The sequence below is a fragment of the Colias eurytheme genome, chromosome 21 (assembly GCF_061535395.1).
Source record: "Colias eurytheme isolate Ceu_HAF_F1 chromosome 21, ilColEury1 Martin Lab GWU primary, whole genome shotgun sequence".
Lineage (NCBI taxonomy): Eukaryota > Metazoa > Arthropoda > Insecta > Lepidoptera > Pieridae > Colias > Colias eurytheme.
This window is the reverse complement of record NC_143000.1, coordinates 511,996-532,716: the sequence shown is the minus strand read 5'-3', so window position 1 is coordinate 532,716 and position 20,721 is coordinate 511,996. Positions and strand designations below refer to the sequence as shown.

General features: G+C 31.9%; 1 protein-coding gene across 2 annotated transcripts; it reads right to left on the bottom strand.

Annotated features, from left to right (window-relative positions):
- Window positions 1–6,106: 6,106 nt before the first annotated feature.
- On the bottom strand, window positions 6,107–20,202 carry ImpE3 (Ecdysone-inducible gene E3). 2 transcript variants are annotated; one of them, XM_090114678.1, is made up of 5 exons: window positions 20,100–20,202; window positions 13,599–13,664; window positions 11,259–11,467; window positions 8,909–9,416; window positions 6,107–6,809 (listed from the first exon to the last, which is right to left on the bottom strand). In XM_090114678.1, the coding sequence occupies exons 1-5, from the start codon at window positions 20,172–20,174 to the stop codon at window positions 6,591–6,593; spliced, it is 1,077 nt and encodes a 358-aa protein (XP_089970804.1). In that variant the 5' UTR covers window positions 20,175–20,202; the 3' UTR covers window positions 6,107–6,590. The 2 variants fall into 2 exon arrangements, with proteins under 2 accessions (XP_089970804.1, XP_089970805.1); XM_090114679.1 differs by having other exon boundaries at window positions 6,111–6,809; window positions 11,322–11,467; window positions 20,100–20,201.
- Between the last annotated feature and the right edge of the window lie 519 nt (window positions 20,203–20,721).

The following is a 20,721-nucleotide window of genomic DNA, read 5'->3' as shown; positions in this document are numbered from 1 at the left end:
ATTATTAATAACTAGCGACCCGCCCCGGCTTCGCACGGGTGCAATGCTGATACTAAATACACTACAGAAAAATTGTGAACGTTGTATAGGTATAAAAATATAGCGGCCCGCTCCGGCCTCCGGCATCGCACGGGTATAAAATACATAGCCGGGCGGCCGCAAACGCTACGTCCTGCAATTTTTAAATCTGTAATATCTTCGAAAATATTCACTTAAATCATACAGTGTAAAGGGCCATATAGATCTATATTAAATGAACAATGTATCCATGGTATTTAATTGGTTAAGGATTAATGCTGTATTGGTTAAAATCGCTTCGAAAATTAGCCATTATTTGTCGTAAAAAGTAAATATGACAAAAAAAAGTTATTGTGGGTTATCCATAAGAGATAGACATATACCATCGCGGACTTTTCTGTAGACCTTTTCAATGTGTATAATACTTAGTACATTATTTTGATAAAACTCGTAGGGTTCAGCCTGCGTTTGCAATGTAAGCGGAATAAATGTAATTTTTTACGACATCACATTAGAAACCTCAAAAATAACAGTACTTCTCCACTACTTAATGGATCTTATTATACATATAAACCTTCCTCTTGAATCACTCTATCTATTAAAAAAAACCGCATCAAAATCCGTTGCGTAGTTTCAAAGATTTAAGCGTACAAAGGGACATAGGGACATAGGGACAGGGAAAGCGACTTTGTTTTATACTATGTAGTGATGTAGTGAAGTACCTAGGCAATTGAATTGAAAAGTTAAAAAATCCGCCTTTTATAAAATATGTAGTACAAAATTGAACATTTTATTGATAAATACCTATTATATGTATTCGTATTCTATGTTTGATAACTAATAAGTTTTAAATGTGCATGTATATTTGTTTGTAATTAAGAATTATTGTAAATTTTAGATAGTTGCTATTGAAATTAGTCATTATTATTCTGTGGTACTCAACTATGTGCCATTATTTCCAAAAATATATGAATCTTATTTATTGTAAAAATAAATGTATAAAAATATTATATTGTATTGTTTTACTTTAAACTAGCTGTACTCCGCGGTTTTACCCTCATTTCTCCGCTCTTGTTGGTCTTAGCGTGATGATATAGAGCCTTTAGCCTTCCTCGATAAATGGGCTATCTAACACCGAAATAATTTTTCAAATTGGACCAGTAGTTCCTGAGATTACCGCGTTCAAACTAACAAACACTTCAGCTTTATAATATTAGTATAGATTATCCCACTACTAAGGTCCAAGAGATGCATTTCTATATCTTTTTTCATATCTTTCAGGTTTCATTTTTACAAATAAAGATCTTCGTTTACTCTAATAATGGTTCTACTTATTTTTAACTATAAAGTTTGAAAATCCGTTTAGAATTTCGATGTATTTAAGATTGTCTGGTAGAGATTGCATATGACAATAAACCATGTCTATATTATGTCATTTTGTTTAGTTTGGAGAGTCAGATAATCTATATTATATAGTCTTATATATAAAATTCTCGTGTCACAATGTTAGTCTGCATACTCCTCCGAAACGGGTGGACCGATTCTCATGAAATTTTCTGTGCATATCGGGTAAGTCTGAGAATCGGCCAACATCTATTTTTCATATGTACCACGGGCGAAGCCGGGGCGGACCGCTAGTAGTTATATATAAATGAAACCCGTTTCACGTTGTCACGGCATCACGTGTGAACGGCTGAACCGATTTCGATAATTCTTTTTTTATTATATTCCTTGAAGTACGAGGATAAACGTAAATATGTACCACGGGCGAAGCCGGGGTGGACCGCTAGTTATATAATAAAATGAGAAATTAAGGAATAATAATTATAAATTTCTCATGATGTAGCTTTTTTGCACGATTAATTGATTTTAATTTTTAAGCGATTCCACTCGAAAAGATTTTACCAAAAAATGTATGTCTTAAAATTGATTGAAAAAAAATCTTATTTGTGATATCTTTGAATCTGTGATCCAAAAGAATGTTCCATAATTATTTAAGATTAAAGCTAAACCCGTTTAAGTCCATTATTTTCTTATCTACATTGTCCTTTGAAGCCAGTTCATGTTAAAGGAGGTATGAATTTTCAATTTGTATTCACATAAGGGTGAAAATCCCTTGAAACATCTCGAGCATCATCAAAAGATCCCTTTGATGTCGTTCTTAAAGAAGACACCGGAAAATGGCATTTCTTATAATAATAGGAGTGGTGAAGTGTTTATTTCATGCAAAAATTATTAAAATAACGACTTGAAAGTTGGCGGATTTTACGTTTTGTTAGCATTTTGTGATGTTATGTTAAAATGAGTAACTTATATTCATACCTGCGTCACAGTATTACAAATTACAATATAATTCCTATATTGTAATTCTGTGCCTGCGTTATGACTGTGAAAATCATAAATGTATTTAGTTTAAATTTTTAATGAAATAGAGACACCTTTTAATTCGTTTGTGTTAATAATGGATCGATACATACTATTAGGATAAGAATCATGAAATTGACTGCTTGCTTTTAAAGTACAGCTAAATACTAAGACACAACTTTTGGAAATAACCTACCTCTAAAAATGATAGTTTGTTTAAACTTCGTCAGGTTAGAAACTATATCTTGAAAATATTTATTGACAAGTTAAAATATACAATTTACTAACGTATATAGAATTGTGAAATAAGTTATATACTTGAACGTTCTGCCAACGCTTTGCTAGCGTTTATTTCTAGCTATCTACAGCTGTTTTTAGAAACTTTTATATGTATTACACTTTCTACCACTCGAGTATTATTTTCGTTACCAAACCCGATGTCCCTCGTTGTTTCATATGTGAAAATAAACGGACAACTTTAGTCAACTTTTATGATATACTAGTGGTCCGCCCCGGCTTCGCCCGTGGTACATATTTCGCAATAAAAGGTAGCCTATGTTCTTTCTCAGGGTCTAGAGATTGTCTGTGCCAAATTACATCAAAATCGGTCCAGTAGTTTATGCGTGAAGACCATACATACATAAAAACCTTTCCTCTTTATAATATTAGTATAGAAGACAACATCTTTTACATGGACATTCATGTTAATGCTTCCTAAAAAAACATCAACATCCATAGAGTCTAGAAAACGTCATATGTACAATAAATCTTGCCATAGGATTATAGCCTTTCGTGCCTTATTGATATCACCAAGTCACTTGTAGTGAAGGCTTTGATGGATCCGTAGGCGTAACTAACATGGACTTATAAATGAATATTCCTTTCGCAAAAGATGACAGGAAGAATAAAATATAATGGAGCATTGAGTGGATCATTATCATAAACATTTAAAGCTATTAAAATAATAATAATAGTTTAAAAAAACTAAAAAACACGCTTATTATAGAAAACCGAACTAAAAAATAGAAAATTTTTTATCAAATTAGTGTATTGTTATCGGTCCTCAATAAATCTACAAAGTTTGAACGAAATCTGGCCGTTTAAAGTGGGTCAAAATCGCGCCCAAAGAAGTCGGTTACAAACATACAGGTGAAGCTAATATAAAGCGTGTAAAAATATTAAAATTAAAATAAGAAACCGTCATCCCATCCTCTACTGCTACTGCAAACATGCCTTCATCAGGAGCTGTTACATTAATATTTTCATGATACATATTAAGTTACTTAAAATTTATCAACTGATTTTAGTTGAATGTACTTAGGTAGTTGGTGCGATTACAATATTAAGAAATAATATTTAATTTTGTCCTGCAGTTTTTGTCATCGACGAAAAAAAACATTCAAACACGAATTTTGTATTTTAAAAGTAAATAATTTCAACAAAAGCTAGTATCCTTTAAATAAATGTAAAACCTTCATCTAAAGCGACATTGATTCTTGAAATCCAAATCCATTAGACCTTTTCTAAAATTCTTAAACATTTGGATTTTATTCATGTCCCCAAGGCTTTGTTAAATAGAGCTAAATTGAAAATTCATGGAAGTCTAGTAATAATATTATATACGCAATGTCTACGTACAGAATGATTGCTCAAACTCAAACATTTATTTAAAAAATATGAATTATTCAGTTAGACTTCTTATAAAAGCACTTTTGAATCGTCATAACTTTTTTTACGTTTACCATTGATGCTAATATAATTTTTAGGCTATTAAGTTTCTAAAAATATTAAATAAACGACGTATTTTGTAATAATCTAAACTTTTAATGGATGGTCTCTTTCTTTTATTGGTTTTTATTTACTTCAATGTAGAGAACATAAAAATCGACCCAGAAAATTGCATATTTATATCTAAATATAATATTAAGTTATTAGCTTGCCAAAAAGAAAAAGTAGGTTTTTTATTATTTTTTGTTAAAAGGGAGATAAATAAAATTCATTTTTATACAATATAATATTTTATATTTATTATACAAAGAATAAGAGATCTTGTATTGTTAGTTCATTTTAAATTGAAATACGCAGTTGGGTCATTTTCAAAATATTTGTACATCACGAAATTGTCAGTAAACTGTTTCGTTAGGAAATGTCAGGAAGTTGTAAAAGTAAGGCTGTATTCAGAATAAGGTAATATTACATATAAAAAAGTAAGAAGTCACTAGTTAAAAAAAATATATTTTTAGTTACAAAATAATCAAGAAACAATCAATTTTTATAATTCTCTGTTTGGTTTTCCTTTTATTTTCTTCTATCATTAGCTTCTTTCCATTTTTGTCTTCGAGCTTCTTTTTCACTGTCATTAAGATCTGATATTTTTCTTTGTCTTTGTTTCACTTTCTCGAGGTGTTTTTTCCTTTTCTTTTCATATTTTTCAGGGTTTTGCTTTTTTAGTTTTTCAATGTATTTTTTTGCCGTTCGGCACCGGTTAGCGGCATTCTGAAACTAAAAAAAGCTGTTGGATATATGTATTTTGAATAAAAATAAAAACAAAAGTAAGCATCACTCGTGTGGGTGGAAAAGCGATCAACACTAAATGCAATAAGGCAAGCGTTATCCCATCAGAAACCACTTGTAAAATTGGAGGCCAAGACTCACTGATCCGCTTTCACTATAAAAAAGTTATCAGATCCCAGGAAAAGTCAAGTCCCTAAGCCTGACTTTACTAACCCTACATCATGGTTTAAAAAAGTATGGCCTGTAGTTACAAAAAAATAATCTTGAGAGATTTATTGTTTTTCTCCTTTATTTTTATTCGTTACATTAAATTAACACACATTTTAATATCTTATTTTCATACTTTACACATGAGACCACAGCTTTACCGTCTACAATTTACTGACGTCAGTAAATGTCAAGAAATTGTTCGTCAGTAACATGTAAAAAATAACCTAAGAAATACTTTTACACAAAACATAATCACATTTACCATTAGATTGAAAGTGTAATCTATTACTCTAGTCATAATTTAAGTATATTACAATTGCGGTAGGTGAATTCTTCAAAATGTACTTACTTTTGTTGAAAATACGTCGTTAGGAAAATGTAACTAAATTTTTTGCACAGCACACTACAGGACTTCTTCCATGTCTGGACGACGAACAAAATGGCGGCGCGTTAATGTGACCTTACTTTTCGTGACATGACCAGTTTTGCCAATGATTAGAGTTAGATTCCTCTTCTTTGTGATACAAGAAGTTGGTTAATTATGTCAATAAATCAGTGTCACGAAATTGTAACGATTGATAGGGACATTTTTATAATATGTCATTCTTCGTTTATTTAAGGTAATTTAAATAGTTTAATCTATCAGATATAACACTTCAAACATTGCTTTTTAATTATGATACAAAAAAATAGGAAGTTTCATACAAAAATTCTGATAAAAATATTGGTTTTCATTGTCGTCCACATAGGGGACAATAAAAAAATGTATGGAGCTTTTTTTGTTACTTGATTTTCACATTAAATTTATGTAAGAATTTGAATCGCAATTCATTGCTTTTCATCAGAAATGATATGCAGTATGCTTTAGTTTAGTCTGTAAAACGTTAACAATGATTTATTTCAGTCGTAACCATATTTTTTTCGAAGATTTTTTAGGGGGACAAACATTTTGTCGTAATGTACAATTATTTTGAAAACGACCCAGTTATATAAAATAAGTCTTATTGTAATAAATGCTTAATGCTTTGACTATATTATAATAATAAATCTATTAATAAAATAAGACATTTCAAAATATTTCATGTGAAGTTAACTGTAAAACAATCAAAAGTGTTGTGAAATTTGAAAATATTTACCTCAATTGTTTTTTTACTATAGTTCAATTCTATTTGTGTCTTAAATTTAATAAATATTTAATATCCTTATAATTTATAAATTCGATAAAAATGGAACAAAATGTCTGTACATATTATTTATCATAAGTATCAGTAATTACCATTTTGACTTGACATTCTTAACCCTTATTCATAAACTCGTAGAGTCCGCAAAGAGACATTCGTTTAATTATTAATTACTCTACCTGTACTTTAAAGTTTATGTTTTTTTTTATTATTTTCAGTTGTTTTAACAAGGTACATATATTATACTTTTAATATCTTACATCATTAAATTCATGAAATAGGGTTTAGTAACCAACATAATATCTAATACTTATAAACAAGGGGTTGCAAGTATCTCAATTCAGAGGACAAAGTCGAGTCATCTTTAGCCAACTCCGCGACCATTTCCTTGGCTCTATTGTTCGCGTAGTCATGTCCGCAGTCATGCCGCTCTACCATCTTGGAAAGCGCCAGGCTGAGTTGCGCGCGCGCACCGCCGCTTGATGATTCTACTAGGGTCTTCATCACGTCGGGGGAGAAACCCTGGAGATTTAAATATAGTGTAAATAACAAAAAAACACCCTCTAATATGACCTTAAATTATTGTATGGTTATCGATCCTTGATAAGGGTACATAATTTGAATTAAATCGGTCCGTTTAAGTGGTTTAAAATCGGCTCTAAAAGAGTCAATATACACGTATATGAACCTACCGGTAAAGCTAATCTCAGCGTCTATAGTAACATTTTAAGGGAATTATTATTATAATTTAAGATTGTTTGATGTCAGATAATCTGCCCATGCAACACAAGATGAGAGAGAGATAAATAATATTTGTAAGCACAAAAATATAAAAAAGCTGAAAAATTTTTTTGACTGCCCTAATCTCAGGAACTAATGGACGGGAATAAATGGTGAAAAATTCTTTCACCATTGGATTTGTACGTAATCCCTGAGTGCTATAGGTGTTAATCTTATTTATCAGATAGTCTGTCGGCTGTCCGTGACAGCGCTGTAAAAGCCTGAGATATCAGTTTTCATTTAGATTGTGATTGATTGAAGTAGATTATTTGTTTTAAAAACTAGATATCCTTTATACATTTTATTGGATTAAAAAAGGAGAGCCAGTTATCGTAACGAAAACTTTTATAAACATTAACTTGGCTAGAAATAAAAGTTTTCAAAGGACAAGCCAATATTTATATCGCCTTCTCCAAAAGTGCGTTGTTATTGTTCCTACAATGAAACTTGGAATTATATACTCGAATAAGTTTCACTATAAACCGGACCTTGACCTCAGATTAGTTTGGGGACATATCAAAACAGTATAACGAAGATTTGAGGAAAACAAAGTAATAAAATCGCTAGTGATTGGTCTGATCCCATTTATGGGTACGTATTTGTCAAATGATTATAGCTTTATTGTTCTAGTAGACTATATTCTGGCAAATAGTTTGACGTGACCTTTGTGTTGTATAAATGTATGGACTGCGGCTTCGCTCGCTTTGTCTAAAACCTAATATTTTATTTACTAAAACCTTCTTCTTCAATCATCTATCTATTAAAAAAAACGCAACACAATCCGTTGTAGTTTTAAAGATTTTAGCATACATAGGGTCATAGGGATATACGGATAGAGAAAGCGACTTTGTTTTATACTATGTAGTGATATGCTGTGTTGTTGTCTTAAGATTACAGGGTAGTTAGTAGGTATTATAATTATTTCACATCAAAGAGAAGATCTCATAGAAGAACTTATTTACGTCTTTGATCAGGTATTCTTAATGTAGGTACTACCTAATAAATTACTTCAAGCCACTAAACAAAATATTATTTATATCGAAAAGACACAACAAAGTCATCTACTTTAAAAAATATCACTTAAAATAAATCGCTGTCATTTAAAATGCTATAATACTGGAAAATCCCAGTCAACGACCCTTGAGAATACATCCACAGTTTAAGGTTTTATTTCTTTTCTCAAGAGAAAACATCGGAATGCATTTGGATGATATATCGAAGATTAGTATGAGCTTGTTATTTTTTATGCGAATCCGATTTAATGGAATTGCTTGATATCCGTCTGAGTTGTTTTAAAGTCTTGTTGTTTGTGTAATAAATCGCTGGGACTACGAATGTGTTTATTTTAAAATATAAGTAAGATCATTCAAATGTAGAGAATATGTGAGATTTTAAGAATAAAATTATTTAACAGAAATATATTAATGTTATGCTGGAAACGTATAAGAATTCAGCAAAGATTTCTTTTCCTATTTCTTTTTTTGATAAGAATTAACTCACAACGGAAGACCGTACAGATAGATTTGCTCCGTTGACGACATTATTATACCTAGATGGAGCCCCTGATATTGATCACATTACAAATCCAACTACATTAAGCATTGACGTTCATAATATATTTTTTACTATGCTTTTTAAGACTAGGTATATGTTTGTATGCTAATGTGTAACCGATTCCTTAAACTTTGAACCACTCTAAACTGACAGATATAATTAAAACTTTGCGAACTTATAGAATGTTAACTATAGTTATTTCATGTACGATTAGGGCGAACAGTTTCAGAATTAGAGATTAATAGATAATACATACTTTAAAAAAAATAACTAAAGAATAAACTTACGCTATAATCCGACAATCTCTGCTTCTTCGCGTCTCTGCTCAATAGATCGTACAACAACAACAGTCTCAAATTGGACGACGACAATTTTCCCTTCGACGACGGTTCAGCCGGATTGGCCCTTAACCCTTCCCAGATATCCACCACCCTGTCATCATCAGGGTCCCTTGCCATCCTGATCATATCCCTCACGTTCGGTGATAGATACTGCAAGTTCTCTTCATCTATATCATCATCACCAGAACGACTGGATACTTTTAGATCATCGTAAGGTGGTAGCAAATGGGGATCGTTTGGCGCTGGCTCCATAATGGGCTTAACTTGCTCGTTGTGTGCAGACAATAATGGCTCTTCTGTGTTCGTCTCTTGGGGGTGTATTAGTGTGTATTGGGAGTGCTGTTCAACTGGTAAGAGCACGAAGGGCTCGGTTTTATGGTGCAGCCGGTCGGAAGGTTTCGGTGGAGATGATGGCGAATATAAACCTGGCTTGTGATGCTTTGTGGTGAGGTCGCTGTAACATTATAGGTTAAAATGTATATTATAGATTTGGAGACTATATTTTATGTGAGTAATATATGAAAAATTTAATTTAATAATTACGATTATTAATGATAACTTTTGATAAAATACAATACTTATACTAATTTAGGTAATTTGTACTCATAAAAAGTAGAAAGGATAATATATCTACTATTGAAAACACCACCTATGTAAGTATTCGAATATTATTTTATATTTCAGAATAATTCATAAACACATTAATATTCTGTTTATTGTTTAGTTAGCCAATTACAATTATCTAGAAAATTAAATTGGTATCTCTCGTCTAGACAGTCGGGTTATGGCTTACCAGTTAATTAACTGTGCAAGTTTAATATTTGTGTGAAATAAACATAAATAATTGTGAAAATTAGGAATACTATATTATTTTCTAGTGTTTGACTTTACGCGATTATTATACATTTAGAAATTAAAGACTTTTTAACGGAGACTGTCTCCCCGTGACGCTCGCTGTAAAGTGTTCGAAACGTCGGGAAAATAATAATATTATTTATAATGAAAAAATCGCGTTTAAAATCCGTTAAAAGTCTCTAATTTCTAAATACTATATTATTGTTATATTTTATTTCAGTGCTTTTATTTGCTGTTAAAGTGCAAAACGGAAAATACATGTACATATTATTACTTAATAGATAGCATAAAAATAGAAGCGTCAAGAAGAAGCTTATAGTCATCCAATCTACACAATAAAGAGGAAATTAAAGAAAGTTGGAGAGAAAAAATTAAAAAGATGCTCTACCAATAAATCTACTTAGTAGTTACTAGCTGCTGAAAAGTTGTTTTACAGGTATAAAAATAAGTGACCGAAGTATACAACTCAGAATGACATAGAGAAAATAAAAGTACTGAGTCCTCAAACCTTTTCATTTATATGAAAATATTTTGAAAGATTTTATATAGGCAGTCTTTTTGTTATTCTGTCTGTTTATAGAGTCGGAACATTTTATAGAGCACGTGTCGCAATATTTCATACGTCAATTCAAAGAATGAAAGGGAATTGACATAATTTTATTTTCTATTGCGTATGTGAGTCGAATGCAGGAATACTTTAGCGGCAACCTTGCCGAATTTATATTGCGCGTCTAATGCAAATTTATCTCTATAATACTGACATATTGAGGGATTTGGTTAGGGTTGCCACGTTTTTGGTATATAAAATAGTTTATGTGCGTCTTTATATAGAAGTCTGTTACATTTAGGGTTGATCATTGTTGTAATGTGGTAGTACGTTGTTGTAACACGTTGTTTGACTGTTTTCTTTATATTGTAGAGTCTGTTATATTTAGGGTTGTTGTAACATAGTAGTATATAGTATACTAGCGACCCGCCCCGGCTTCGCACGGGTGCAATGCTGATTCTAAATACACTACAGAAAAACTGTGAACGTTGTATATAAAAACATAGCGGCCCGCTCCGGCTTCGCACGGGTATGTAAAAAGTATAAAATAGATAGCCGCGGCCTTCCGGCCGGTACCGCCGCCAACGCTACGTCTAATTTTTAAATATAGTATATACATATATAAATAAATATGAATACGGAGCTTCATTCTACATCTTGCTAGTATACTTACAATTTTTTTCTTCCAATGAAACAGTACAGCCTTTATAGAAAAAAAATATTTTTAAAACCTTGTTACCTAATTGCCTGGAAGAGATCACTTTTAAGTGATAAGGCCGCCGAATAAACTACATATTTTGCTTTGTATACATAAGTAATAAGTTTCCCATGTACAGTTTTATTAAAGAGTAATAAATAAATATATAAAAGTAAGCAGAAAGCATAGACCATCACCTAAGCCCGTATCTCATGTACCATCCTCTCGGCAAGCTGCTAAAGTAATCATGGTTTACATACAGTGGTTTAGGGGTAGTGGGGGGTGGTTTTTGTGGTACGTCATCTTTGACCTCGAATGACATCTGGTCTGTGAGGTGCGCGATCACCTGCATGGCGACGGGTAAGTATGAGTCGGAAAGTTGGACCTGCTGTTTGGCTGAGTGCACCTGGAAAAAATACGTAGTATTGTATAAAAATCTGTAATAATACATATTATAAAGCTAAAGAGTCTGTTTGTTTGTTTGGACTAGCTAATCTCACGAACTACTGGTCTGATTTGAAAAATTATTTCGGTATTAGATAGCCGATTTATCGAGAGAGGCAAGGCTATATTATATCATCACGCTTTGACCAACAGGGCCGGAGCTGCGCGGGTGAAACCGCGGAAAATGTTTTGTATCGAATTACATATTTATTTACTAACTGTATTTCCTATCATAATCAATAAAACCTTTTTTTAGCTGTTCCATTGCAAATTTATAAGTGATAGCATAGCCATAGGTTATATTTTCAACAAGTTCATCTCAAGAAACCGTTCAACATGTTTCTTCATAAATCAAGTCAGAAACCTCATTTATTAATTAATGTTTAACGAAGAGCATGCGGCGACAGAAATAAAGACGTACTTCAATTATAATTAACGAAGAAAATCCTAATTAATTTGCTCTCGTCTCAGGAAGCACCATTCAATATACATTGATTTAATTTTGCTTATTTTGTGCTAAAAATTGGAAACGTGCTTTGTAAAAATCGTTTGGGAGGTTTTCGAAGTTTTGGAATCGTAGACTAAATGATTTTTAACGAGTCGTAAACTAAAAAATAGTTAGTAAAAATTACCTTAAAATAACGAATAGTAATTTTTATGCTCTACGCAAGTAATTTTACGAGTTAAATTAAATATTATCATGTAGGTTACCTTCGGATTACATATTTTCAAAAACCTGTGTTTGTTGTAAACTTGTAACGCAACGCCAAATTTTATCAAAATTAGTTCATTAGAAACAAATAATAAATGAATGAATGTTTAAAATCAATAGTCAATTTTAAGGAAAAGTCTTATACTTTATGGAAAGTAAATAATTAAACCAAACAAAAAACATTCAACTTAATTTACCAAAAACCGTTCTACCAAGTTAATTTAGCAGAATAGGTGTATTTCGGAAATCTCCTTAAAAACATAGTTAACATAGAAATTAATCAAAACCACGAATGATAATTACCATCGATTAAGGGCATGACCTCAATCTAATTTCTTCAGTGAGCACGTTCAATTCGAATTAGGATCAAATGAAACTTACAAATATCTTAACCTATTTACAATTATACTAGTTACTTGCCCGGCTTCGCCCGATAAAAGATGTAGATACATTTAAAATAATTCGGAAAAGATGCGTAATGGTAAAATCGGTCGAATGGTTTTTGGGTTGAATCTTAACAAACATACAAAAATCAAACATTTTCTGTTTGTAATAATACTAAGTAGTATATAGATAATATGGAATACAGGTTATTCGTATTGAGGTGGTAAATATCCTTACAAGTAGGTAATACAGCTATGTACCTACATATTTTAAATAAGTATGCCGTTATTTTTCAATCTTTCGTTTGTTCTTGTACTGTGAAGAAACTGTTTTCCATGGGATTTTTCTAGTTATCAAGATAGAGCTTTTTTTATATTCTACCTCTTTTGAAGCTCAAAAAATATTTATTTTATTGAGCCAATTATTTAAAATATATATTCGTCGTAGGATAATCTACTGAAGAAAATCGTATACAGTTTGAACAATCAAAAAGAAAATCATGAAAATATTTTCACTACAACGATATTAAATGATATTTTTAACCAAATCGAAAGTTTGTCAATCTGAGCCCCATTGTTCGGTAGGAAAGTGAAAACTCATAAATATTCATTCGGCCTTACTCGTCCTATTCAACCACAATGTCTGTTTGTCAGTGTATTTGTCACACTTTTAGAATGCCTTTAGCGGTTAGCCTCTGGTTTTACAAAACATCAAAGAAAGATAAGATTTATATATTGTGATGTGCACAAGAAAGTAATTGTGACACTAAATCAAGAAGTTTATGTGACACACATAACAATAGAGAGAATGCAATAATTTAGGAATGATCTGAGTAAATGAGTACCTACTTATATTGTAAAATCGACGAAATCTTTGTTATAAAATAAATTACGTATTTCGACATTTAAAGCCAGAAATATCAATTGCAATACCTCATAACACTTAAAAATAATAACTAAATCAGTTGCTATAAAAAAGAAGGTTATACTGTACTTACCAAAACATTTTTGCCCATCTGTAGAAAGACTGCGAATAATAACACTTGCCGCAACATGGTTGAAATCTGAAATATAAGAAAATAAAGTGTAAATTACATCAATAATATTATGTAAAATTATTCAGAAAGTCGGAAAAGTTTGCACTAGTTTGAATTTCATCGATTTTCCGCTTTTTGTACTATATTTATTTTTGTACTATTCTGAAAATTTATGAGAAAATGAGTCCTTGATGACATTAAAAAATCCTCACCGAGATGTGAATACAAATTTTATTAAGTATCAGTCAATATAATACTACAATATTGTCTGAGATACTCTATGTCTCTGTTTCTAGGTATATGTTATAGAAATAAAGATGCCATGAACATACACACAGATTAATATTTGCTTTGAGAACTAAAATAAAACTCTACATATATATATTAAAAGAGAACCGTTAAAAAGATTTGCGAAGAATATTAAAAGTGTTTTATTTTTATAGTAAAATAGTAAATATGATTTAATTTAATATTTTTGATTAACCAATGTACTTATACCTAAACTCAATGCACGCGTGTCCGATAAGAAAGTTATTTTTGACTGCCTACTTACATTGGCAGTGAATTCATTGTTATATAATGAATGTCGTAAGATTGAGTAATAAATATTAGTATTGTATGTACAACTAGCTTTCCGCCCGCGGATTCACCCGCGTTTACATAGAATGCGGGTTAGTTCCCGTTCCCGAGGGATTTCCGAGATAAAATCTAGGTATCCTATGTGTTAATTCAAGTTACCCTCTATATGTATGCTTAATTTCATTGTAATCGGTTCAGTAGTATTTGCGTGAAAGAGTAACAAACATACATACCTACACATACACATACATCCATCCTCACAAACTTTCGTATAATTTGTAATATATAGCAGTATTTCTTCCAGTATGGGAAAATGATGGCGCTAGACGCTAGACGACCTATACAGGGTGTCCCACTGTTGGTATACTAAGCTCAAAGGAGGTTATAGTTTTGCATATGCTGAATACGTTAAAAATACTTATAAAATTCCAGGAGCAGTTTTTTTTTCAAATAATAGCAGTAATAATTCTTAAAACTCTATTTGTACAGTGTACACCCTTAACAAGCAACCCGCCCAGCTTTACTACCAGCACGTGACCTATCGTTTAATATTATGTTTTCATAGACAAATTGCTCACATTAGCGAAGCGGTATATGCCGGCTGCGCGAAGCTAGAGAAGAAAACATTTTTTGAAATTTTTGATGTAATTTTGTTGTTTAAGTATTTTTTACGTGATCAGTGTATGCAAAACTATAAGTCCCTTCGCGCTTAGTATACCAATAGTGGGACACCCTGTATAGCACTATCACTTTTCCACACTGGATAAAATACTGCTTTAAGACATCATGGTTACCAATAAGCAATATGCAGTCCCATAGGAGCTAATCATTCTGAAAATATTGTGACTTCGAATAGCTCTAGGGAAATTAGTTTGATTAACATTTCAATGCTTATATATATATCACAGAAACTCTCGTTAATTTGACACAAGAAAACGATGCGTATTTATCTCTACTAATATTATAAAGAGGAAAGGTTTGTATGTATGTATGGTTTTCACGCATAAACTACTGGACCGATTTTTATGAAATTTGGCACAGATAATCTTTAGACCCTGAGAAAGTACATAGGCATCCTTTTATTGCGAAATATTTACCAAGGGCGAAGCCGGGGCGGACCGCTAGTCGTTAGATATATGGTTATTAATGATTTTTATTTGAATTTATAACAAAAGAATATATGTTATCATTAGATATAAATTGGGGGGGCAAGTATCTCGCCTCGCGGCGGTGTGAAAAAAAAAACTCCGGCTGAGTGGCCAGACGGCCGGAGTCTAGGGTAGGGTTGCCAACCGTACTATAATATATAGTATTGTACTATATTTCGGGTCTGCGTACTATATACTGTTGAAAACATATATAGTACGCAAAAATACTATATTTTGAACACCGACAAATGTTACAAACAAATCCTTCATAAAAAAAAATAAGAACGCGCCTTTTAATTGTTAAGATGGCTAAGTCATAATATAACCTATTGCACAATGCACATATACCAGTGACGAGAAGAAAGAAACAGAAGTAGTGTATCATTAATAAAAAATGAGCTTTTGATTTATATTAATTTAAAAATTGAATGTGACAAAGCTTGACATTTTTATCTACACTAATATTATAAAGAGGAAAACTTTGTTTGTTTGATTGTAATAAATAGGCTCATAACCGACCGATTTTAAAAATTCTTTCACCATTCGAAAGCTACATTATCCACGAGTAATATAGGATAGGTTTTATCCCGGAAATTCCACGGGAACGGGAACTATGCGAGTTTCTCTTTGAAACCGCGGGCGGAGCCGCCGGCGGAAAGCTAGTTTTAAACAAAAAGCTGTTACACAGTGCAAGAAGTGCAAAAAAATATAGTTTTTATAATATTAAATATGTATATATATATATATATATATATATATATATTTTTTGTTTTTCCCATAAAATACTATATTTTTTTTAAATGTACTAAGTATATTTTTTACACCTTATTTTGGAAAATACTATATTTTGATGATGAAGTGTTGGCAACCCTAGTCTAGGGCGACTGAGTGAGGAACCTTCGGACTATCCGAGCGTTATCCAGAAGGACTGCCCGCTGTATCCCCACTGTCATGGGCTTGGGCTTGAGGGAGGAGGCTTGGGTTAGATATTATTATTAATTGTTAAAAATGCTTGTTAAGAAATAAAAAACCGTTCGTTTTTAGTTATATTCTAGAAAAATAACGACATATTTTTCTTTGGTTTAACGAAGCTTGGCAATTGCGGCACAGATTAGAGAATAGTTACTTCGTATTGCGGTTCTTATAAAATTTAACGCCTTGTAAAATAACATTGTAAGAACGATGAAACTCGTCATAAAAAAGAGTCAGGCGTTTTAAGGTTAGGCGTCGTAAAATTTATGGCCGCCGTTAAAGTGAACAACAATTTAATACATGCAAAACGACTGAGATAATTTAGTGAGATTTGAGATATAATAATATGTAGTTGTAATATTATGTACATTTCTTTATGCATAACTAGCGGTCCGCCCCGGCTTCGCCCGTGGTACATGTTTACGTTTTCTCTACATAAGAACCATCCTCGTACTTCAAGGAATATAATAAAAAAAGAATTATTGAAATCGGTTCAGCCGTTCTCGAGTTATGCGCTTACCAACACATTTTGCGATTCATTTTTATATATAAGAGCATAATTTAGAATACCTTCTAGGGCTCCTAAAAACTTTTGTATTCAAGATTCAGATCAGCAAACGCTGAGAGGCTAGTTTCTATTTGTTTTTAGTTAGTATTAAACTATTTTATTGTATTTAGTTGTATTTTGTTTTAGGAGAGTGAACAGCTGAATTCTTAATTAGTTTTTATTTCGTAGAACTCTCTTAGTAAATCCTGCAGAATTTCTAATTGTAATTACTATACGATTTTAAAATTTAGGTAATTTTATACGTCATATACAAACAAGCCCTATACAAAGAAAATAGTTAATAGGTTATTGTAGTTTTTTTCTCTATATATTAGAGATATATTATATTAGATTACAGTTCAAAAGAAATAGGTATTATTTGTCTCGATCATATTAACTACTTAATCAAGTAAGATAAGATCTATTAGAAATGTATTTATATTAAAATATGAATGTATAAATAAATAACCTTTAAAGTTATTATTGTTTTCAAAAGTTTTAATAAAACTTAACACAAAGATGAATCACGCAAATGTCAAATGAATTAGGATGGGCTTTTTTAAAACTTGTTTTGCAATATAAATAAGTTTGGCTTCTAATCAAGGGTCGATGAATAAATATATATCCCTAAGGGCTCTTTCAATTTATGCGTTTCGTATCGGACCGCTACAGTACCGAAGCGGTGCGTTTGTCGTACGGCGCACGGCCGGTCGTTTGTTTTCATACAAAATGCACGGTGCGGCAACAGCGCGGCGTCCGTACCGCGAACGCTCGACAGCAGGACGGCAACGTCACAAGTCCCATAGGGATGTCGGAAATGCAATAAAGTATCGATATAATATGTATATCGTATCGATATTTTTTGAAAATATCAATATCGATATTGATATTTTTATTAAAAAATATCGATATATCGGTATGATTTGACAGAGAATAAGTATTCGTGCTCTAAAAATTATTTTTTTGGTCTAATCTAATACAATCATCTTACATTTCTACGGGTACTAAAAATACAGAAATACGCCTGTTTTGAGGTTATCTTAATATATATAATATATAACGTGTCACAATGTTTGTCCTCAATGGACTCCTAAACCACTTAACCGATTATAATAAAATTAGCACACCATGTGCAGTTCGATCCAGCTTGAGAGATAGGATAGGTTTTATCCCGGAAATCCCTCGGGACAGGAACTATAAGGGTTTTTCTTTGAAAACGCGGGCGAAGCCGCGGGCGCAAAGCTACTAATATTATATAAGTCAGTCGTGGTAATAATACGGACGGGCAGTTGAAGAGCACTAACAGTAATGATTCTTCGTCAGAGTCCATCTTAGATCATTACTAATTAATGATCTAAGGAGTCCATGGCTTAACTGGTGTCAAATAAATTTAAAACAGCACTAGCATACAAACGCACGGCAGTCAGATACGCTTTCAATTTAAGCGTTTGGTAACGGACTGCTACCGTACTGCAACGGCACGGCAGCGGGTTATAACTAGCGGCACGGAAACCGTGCGGCAGCGGTCCGATACGAAACGCATAAATTGAAAGAGCCCTAAAGGTGCAATGTTTGATAAAATGCAGTTATATATAATATCAATATTTATTATCCATACTAATATTATAAATGCGAAAGTAACTCTGTCTGTCTGTCTGTTACTCAATCACGCCTTAACTACTGAACCAATTTGCATGAAATTTGGTATAGAGATATTTTGAAACCTGAGAAAGGACATAGGATAGGTTTTATCCCCGAAATCCTACGGGAACGGGTTTTTCTTTGTAAACGCGGGTGAAGCCGTGGGCGGTAAGCTAGTAGGTTTATAAAGAAATAAAAAGGTAGGGTCAACAACTTCATTTCTTAAATAATCAGCATGTTTTTCATTTAATCTTTGGTTTAAACATATAATATGTATTATTTTTACCGTATTCATGTAAAAATACATGTTAAAACGCTACCTAAAAAGCTAAAATCTATATCATTAGAATAAAATCTCTCATCGTGAGATTATATTTGAGTTTGTTGATTTTTGAAGTGAAACTTCTTTATCAGGGTTGGAAAAAAATTTAGTGTATCATTTTTTCGTTACGCGTGACATTTTTCCGTTACGCGCCATCTTTTTCTTATCCCTACCACGCGTGATTCGACGTATTTCTGTAAAGTTGCATATAGTAAATAATTTTTTGAAGAATAAGGTCATAAAGAAGTTTCACTTCTTACGTGTGTACACTAGTACACGCACACATTGTTTTTTTAATTTACTCTTCAGTGACAAAAGTATCGTTATAGTAGTAGATCTGTAGATACATACTCAGAATAACTATTATGATTACAATACTTTATGCAATTTACTTTTGACAAATTAAATATTTATTCATAACTAGCGGTCCGCCCCGGCTTCGCCCGTGGTACATATTTACGTTTTCTCTACATAAAAACCATCCTCGTACTTCAAGGAATATAATAAAAAAAGAATTATCGAAATCGGTTCAGCCGTTCTTGAGATATGCGCTTACCAACACATTTTGCGATTCATTTTTATATATGAGATTTATTCATAATTAAGTTAGGTACGCTTTACATCTATGGATTATTTTGTATGAAATACAGGGTGATAAAAACATGGCCCTAGTATTAATTATCTTGTTTATAAATTACTAGCGGTCCGCCCCGGCTTCGCCCGTGGTACATATTTACGTTTTCTCTACATAAAAACCATCCTCGTACTTCAAGGAATATAATAAAAAAATAATTATCGAAATCGGTTCAGCAGTTCTCGAGTTATGCGCTTACCAACACATTTTGCGATTCATTTTTATATATAAAGATAAGCTTTTACCAAAGCGTTTGCGAGAAAGACAACCTAAAGTTTAAATTTCGAGTAATTTTAAATAATAACTGATTTTTTAACACTATTTTTAAGTGACAAGGGCTAATGAAAAAACAAATTGTGTTTATAATACGTTATAATATTACATACATATATCATTTCTAAATGAATACTAGTTTAAAATAAAACAGAAGAAAACACTAAACTTGTTTCAATTCTAATTCCTAACGTTCATAGAATAACCACTTTTAGATCTTGTTTTTGCCTTACGTATACACTAATAATATAATTAAAACAAATAAAAAATCATAACTTTGTTCCCAATATCGTATTTAACAATATTTTTATATCTAATAAAATAATTAAAAAAATGGTTAACTCACCTCTATATAATAACTCTTGTGATTTGTACAAACGCGTGCGTTCGCTGCGCGCGCGCCGCGATACTGCCGCAGCATCCCTCGAGGATAGTGACCTCAGGCTGTATTGTTAGATCTATATAGAGCTGTTTATACCATGCTCAAACTTGTTTTGGATGATTAATTGGGAGAGGAATTAATTTATTACACGCATATGTATATCATAGATTGATGAGTTACTAAACGTTTAGAAAAATAAACACTACCTCGAGACTTTGTGAAGGTTCAATTGTTATTGTCGGCAAGAATATAAAATATATTCTTTATTTAATTTTTAAACCGCCAAATGCACTTTTCCTGTTATTGTACATAGTATATTTGATAAAAAAAAATTAAAATTTTTACAAAATTGCTTCGATTATTATAGAAACACTTATGGAATTAGTATTTAGGGTAATGAGATGAGATAATAACATTACAGATCCATTATGAATTTAGACTTGACATCGTTTGATTGATCACTATAATAATCGTTCGCAGTAATGGAAAATTGGTGTCAAAATTATACGGTAATACTTATGGGTTGTTAGCTTAGCTTTCTGTACGCGGCTTCGCGTGCAAATCATTGCAGAAAATTCTAACTGGA